Below are 6,000 nucleotides of genomic sequence, written 5' to 3'. Positions count from 1 at the left end.
GTCTCTAACCGACCTCTTTTATTAACTAATACCTAATAAGAATAACTCAGAACTTTAGAAAGGGCTGCAGCAATATAGAGTATGTGGGTGGGGATAAGGGGGAATACCAAAATAATATCCCGCCTGTCATCCCCAGGCCAAAAAAAAATGTCCAAACAAAATATTTTACAAAGTAAGATCCAGCAGATTGCTGGTATGTGGGAAACCTAGAGCACTAGTTCAAAGTTCCAATTCTAGGGCCCTATGGCAAACTTTTGGAATCTGAAATTTCCACGTGTGGATGTCAGAAACTGCTTGTTAGCAGGCTCTCCTGGGTGATCTATGCTAAAAAAAAATTTTTTTCCAATGAAATTTTGAGGTTTATCTGTCATCGAAGGTGTGTTACCTTAACTTTCTCTTACACAGGGAAAGAAATTGGAAAATTCCTTCTGGTTCTTTTCTCTCTGAAGGGCATGGATAAATATGTGGGGCTTGGAATGGGCTAGATTCATGGGGAAATAATAAAACGAACCTATATTTGCATTTCTTATATAGTTCTAGGGATCCATGCTAAAATTTAAGACTGGTTCTATTTCCTTTGATTACTATTAGAGGATTGGTACAGGTTTCTCTTTCTCAGGAGCAAAAGTGAATTGCTGATACTTCTGGACCCACCGTGGGGAGATGGCCTTAGGAGTAAGAGCAACCTGGGGTGCCTGGGTGACTCAGTCAGTTAAGTGTCTGACTCTTGGTTTTGGCTCAGGTCATGATCTCATGGTTTGTAAGTTTGAGCCCCGCTGTCAGCATGGAGCCTGCTTGGGATTCTCTCTCTCTCTCTCTCTCTCTCTCTCTCTCTCTATCTCCTTCTCTGTCTGCCACTCCTGTTTGTGCTCTCAATAAATAAATAAATAAATAAATAAACAAATAAATAAATAACTTAAGAAGAGCAACCTAACTTGGATAACATTGTGACCCTTCATCTCTTTCTGCCCCTGAGTAGGAGAGCACCTGTACAATTCCCTGAAGAGATGTGGATGTTACAGAGTTGAGGTCAAGGCTGCCAATCTTGGTGCTAGCAGCATGTCTTAGGCACAAGGCTCAAGTAGTCCCGACCCTTGGGTACCCCACACTCCAGGGTGACTCCAGCAGCACAAGCCAAGATGCCTTTGTACATACTTGAGCATCTTTTTGCTGATATGTTAAAAAAAAAATTCAAAACAGCAGTGGGAAATCATGGGTCACAGTGATGGGGCTTCAGCGGGGTCACAAAGACATGCTACCCAACCTAAAAGAGATTTTCCTTTTCATTAACCACAGGAATACAAAGGAAAAATGCCAATATTGGCCTTGACCTAGCTAGCATATCACTAGTTCACCAGTCATGTACATTCGTATGGGAAGATCTTTAGATACTAGAGCACAACTTTAATGGAATTTTCCTAAGTCCTCCTACCATGCCTGAGAAATGGTGTCTTTGTGCTTAGGTGTGGTTTTGGGTGACCCAGCAGTATTTGCTCACTTCTGGGTAAAATTGCCAGTTGTCTGAGGTTTGGAAGTGCCCTGTTAATCAGGCAATGACATCAAATGAAGTTGTCACCGTAATTGCTTACAGAATTAAAAGTCACCCTGAGGAATCCCTTGGGCAACAGGCATATAACCTAATATGAAACAGCTTGGGCTCAGTAAGTGCCACACTTGGGGTCCAAAGAGAAGCTGGACAGTAACTCAGATGTCATTCCCACATGTCTAGCCCGTAGGAGCCCTGGGTTCTGGTTCTAGCAACACCATTGACCTGGGACCCCCAAACTCCTTATGAAACCCCAGCCATCTTCCCCTATCACCTTCTCCATCTGTATATTAAACAGTTGGACATGGTTCCCTCTAAGATCTCGTGTGGGTCTAAGACCCCAGATCCCAGAGAGTTTTCAAATTTTAGTTGGTAATTTTAACCAGAATTAGCTGAAGGGAAAAGGCATCTGAAACCAAAAACATGGAAAAGAACGGCAGCATTGAAAACACAGTCTTTGTAGAACAAGTATTTAACCTTTTCTCTGGTCTGAAACACACGCAGCTGGGAGAAACGCTTCTGGAAGTTATTCACAGGAGCAGATGATCACTGTGGGATGGGGGTGAAGGTATCAGGCAGTGCCTCCCAGGTGCTCCTCCAGCCCACCCAGGCCCAGTTATCATTTGCAAGTTGTAAAACCAGGACGAGAAAACATCACTGAAGAAACTCAAGCAGGGGGATGTATGTGCAGTGGAAGAGAGTGAGTGGTCTATCACTGGGGACAGTGGGGGGAAAGACACAACTCACATTATCATTGATTAATTGAGTGATTTTAGTCAAGTGAATATTGATACATGGCAGGAAAAGCATGAAAGTAAAATGAACACATACGGGAATTACTATTAACATAAGTGATAACATCAAAACATCTGGTAAAATGCAGTTAAAACAACACAAATGAAATGGAATGTAAAACATTTTCACAGTATTCAAAGCTTTTGTAAAAGATTTAGACTCTATGTGAGGGGACTAGGGGAAACGGGAATTTCACCTGTGCCCTATGTATCCGCTGGTGACAGATCGGAATGGCCACTACGTTATTCTGTGGGAGTTACCCAAAGGTGCACTTCAGAGACAGCTGTGGAGTTGCAACAGAGCAACGATTTAATTGGAGTCTGATGAGAAATATACATTCTAGCTCTGAGCATGGGGGTCTGTAATCAACACATCCAAGTGAAAACTGGAGCTCTGACAGGATTCTGCCTCCAAAAGCCCTTGGTGCTAATGCACCAGGACCAGGAGCCAAGTGTCACATGGGATATTCTAAAGGTGAAGTGTTCTTGGGGTTCTCACTTTCTATCTTCTGAGAGAACTAGTTATCTTTGAAGACTAAATTGAGCTCTGCCATGACTTCACAGGATCCTACCCAGCAGGATTACTTCTCACCTTTACAAATATGACCTTTGAACTAGCAATAGTTATAAATCACATACAGACCTCCTCTTTTAGAAACCGATGACCAAGCCAATAGTCTATACACTGGTTCTGTTCTACCAATGGTTTGTTGTTTCTCAACAAAGGTTTGTGATAAGAAGGCAGTTTTGGGCTCACAGCCTCCTTTTGCATCCTCAAATTGCTGGTGTGTTGTAGACAAAGAGTGTGTATCTCAAATCCACAGTCAAATTCAAAAGTCCTGGGACCATATGGTTGGGGTAAAACGTGCAGCTGCAGTTCACATTTCCAATTTATTTTGAACTCCTTCTGAAAATGTCACTTCCTGTCTGAGGATTCCCATGTAGACAGCTGCGCAGCACGGCCGCCTAATCTTCCGTACTCTTTCTGCTGTAACAGCTAATACCCCACACAAAACCCTTCCCAAGGCCCAGCTTTGGGCAGACGCCTGTTGCATGATGCTCTGTCAAAATGAGCAGATACATATAAGCAATGAACTCATGAGTTAATCAACCAAAACTAAGGCCCAGATCCATGCACTCATGAAATTGTTCTGAATTTCAGTTAACAATAGTAAAGTAGAATATTTCTAATTAACTAATGTATATACACATTTAAAAGAAAATCATCCAAAATTACAGGCAAATCACTTAAGATCCCCAACACTTTATGATTAAAGGTCAGAGAGAACCAAAAAACAAAAGTGTTAAAATAAAAAGATCACTAATGGTGAGAGGTTAATTATATCAGGATCACCCTCAGGTAGGTAATGAGTTGGTATGCTAATTTTCAGACTGGAGCCTTCAGAAGTTAACAGAATCTTCCACTGTTTCTGTGTCAGTCCAGGGCCATGGGGGTGACACTTCCCAGCCTCACTGCAGCTTCTGGATTGGGTATAAACATTCATCCGGAGGGACAACCACTAGTTCACCATCTTCAGGTGTTACAGAGAATTAAGAATCAGGCTTGAGGAACAAATTCACATTAATTGCTTAGAATGACTTCCTATACACTGAACAGGAGGAGTAAAGTTGCTTCTGTGAATGAGCTTATGTACATCACTTATTAAACACAAGGGTTTTAAGAAACATCTTCGGGCACTCAGGGAAACCTGTAGAGATGTGTGTTGTCTTTGAAACTCTCTCCTTAGATGGAGACATTTTTGACTTAACTCTCCCTCTGCAGAAATTTAAAAAAAAAATTTTTTTTTAAGTACAAGGAGGACAGGCAATCTGGCTGTTCTGAATTTCTTTGATCTATAGGCAATCAAGTTTAAGGAAATCCACTTCTTCACAGGAAATAAAGGCATGGGAAGCACTGTGAGTTCTGACCGGCACTGTGTTGGGGCCAGGACAACCCAGAACTCCTCAGGAAAGAGGACCACAAGGTTTGCTCTCAGGCAAATCCACTTCCCACCCCAAATGCCCTGTGAGAGAGCAGCTCTGCTAGAAAGTAGCCTCAAATGCATCGAAAGACCCTCAGCCCAGTACGTCTTTCAAATGTTAATGTTGATTTTTTTTTAAACATTGAAAAGTAAACACAGTTTTTGTTGTTGTTCTCTAAAAAAAAAAAAAACAACAAAACAAATAAAAACAGAAACAAAAGTGAAATGAGCAAACAGATGAAATCAGAACACTAAGCTCTTCAACCAATTACAATTCACACTGACTCGCAATTTGCTGGGCTGTTCCTAATTTTTTTTCTTTGTTTTCTCTTTAACTATGTTCTTTGAAAACCACTAACCATTGCCTTCTCAGTCTGAAAATCATCGTCTCTCTCATGCCGTGGGTTTGGTGCCCACGGTGTTTCCTTTTCCTCACACAAAGGCAGGCACATGCTGCCCTCCACATGTCTGGAGGCTAGATCACGCACCAAGGCTGATGTTCACTGCCACTTCCGTGGCACCTGAGACTAGCTGATTCAGATCAAAAGACAATCACGTGGAGAGGCAGAGCAGACATGACCTCCCTGTGTTTTTACCATTACATACTGTCCTGGTGCTTTTCTTCCCTGCACTTAATTTTCTGGCATTGATCTTCAGTTGTAAGTGTGGTGTGTGTTTGTTTCTGCATAAGGTGGACAGAGACAGAAGTTTCTGGAACTGAAAGCAGCACATCAAAGGCATGGATTAGCTAATAGATCCACAAGCAATTTGTGACCACACAAAGAAAGTTGCAGAACTTAGTTTTTTTGCTGCTGTCTCTCACTTTTTTCCCAATGCTTTTTGGTTGGGGGTTTTGTTTGTTTTTTACTGGCAAAATTTTCTTTTTTAGTGGCTGTCTCTGGTTGAAATGGTTTGCACCTACTTTTCCTCAGTGATGTGCTGTTCCACACTGTAGATCCTAAAAGACTTCCTAATCTAAATGGTTTTCCTTACCTGGGTATGCGGCTTTAAATACTGGCGGTACTGGGGTCTAGAGCGTGGCTATGGAGGGGAAGGAGTGGGAAAGCTGCCAGAGCAAAGCCAGCTGGATTACAATGTCCTCTACCAACCGAAGGGGCAGTGAGCACAGACCTCCAGGCTCTAGGGTTGTATGCTCAGCCCCGCCCCTCACCCCGACCCACAGCTCCCTCCCCACCCACCCAGGGAGAATCACTTAAAGACTGATTGAAAAGTGGGGCATTCATGATTTTTCATTTTCTTCATGAAGTTTTTGAATTCCTTGTTTTTCTTGTCCCACTTGTGGATTGCCGTCAGCAAGTACTGGCTCTTCACCTTCCGGCCCATGATGAGAAAATGGTGGCTCAGGTTGTCCAGCTGGTGGCAGGGGCAGTCAGCCCCATTCTTCAGGTATAGGACAAGCTTCTTCAGTTCCTTCTTCTTGATGGGTCCCAGCTTCAGAGGCTTCTTCTTCTTGGGGACAATCTTTTTGTCGCCATTTTCTTTTTTCACTTCTTTTATTTTCATCCTCAACGCTAGAGACGGTGCAGGCAAGGTTGGGGAAGAGGAGAGAAGGAGGGAGAAAAAGCATTTTAGAACCCAGCTTTCCATCTGAAACAATAACCCGAACTTATGGCTCAAGGGGGAGATGAAATGAAAGGCAACTGGCAAGTCAACGAAA

At 42.7% G+C, this 6,000-nt stretch overlaps 1 protein-coding gene across 1 annotated transcript in view; it reads right to left on the bottom strand.

Moving 5' to 3' along the window:
• Positions 1 to 4,506: 4,506 nt before the first annotated feature.
• Positions 4,507 to 6,000, bottom strand: part of SFRP1 (secreted frizzled related protein 1) — a 41,114-nt gene continuing 39,620 nt past the window's right edge. The window contains exon 3 of the mRNA XM_042983387.1: positions 4,507 to 5,854. Coding sequence (XP_042839321.1) covers positions 5,532 to 5,854 — 323 coding nt within the window. The 3' untranslated portion in view covers positions 4,507 to 5,531. The remainder of the gene's footprint in view (positions 5,855 to 6,000) is intronic.

The sequence above is a fragment of the Panthera tigris genome, chromosome B1, assembly GCF_018350195.1.
Source record: "Panthera tigris isolate Pti1 chromosome B1, P.tigris_Pti1_mat1.1, whole genome shotgun sequence".
NCBI classification, from domain to species: domain Eukaryota; kingdom Metazoa; phylum Chordata; class Mammalia; order Carnivora; family Felidae; genus Panthera; species Panthera tigris.
This window is presented reverse-complemented; position numbering and strand designations above follow the sequence as displayed.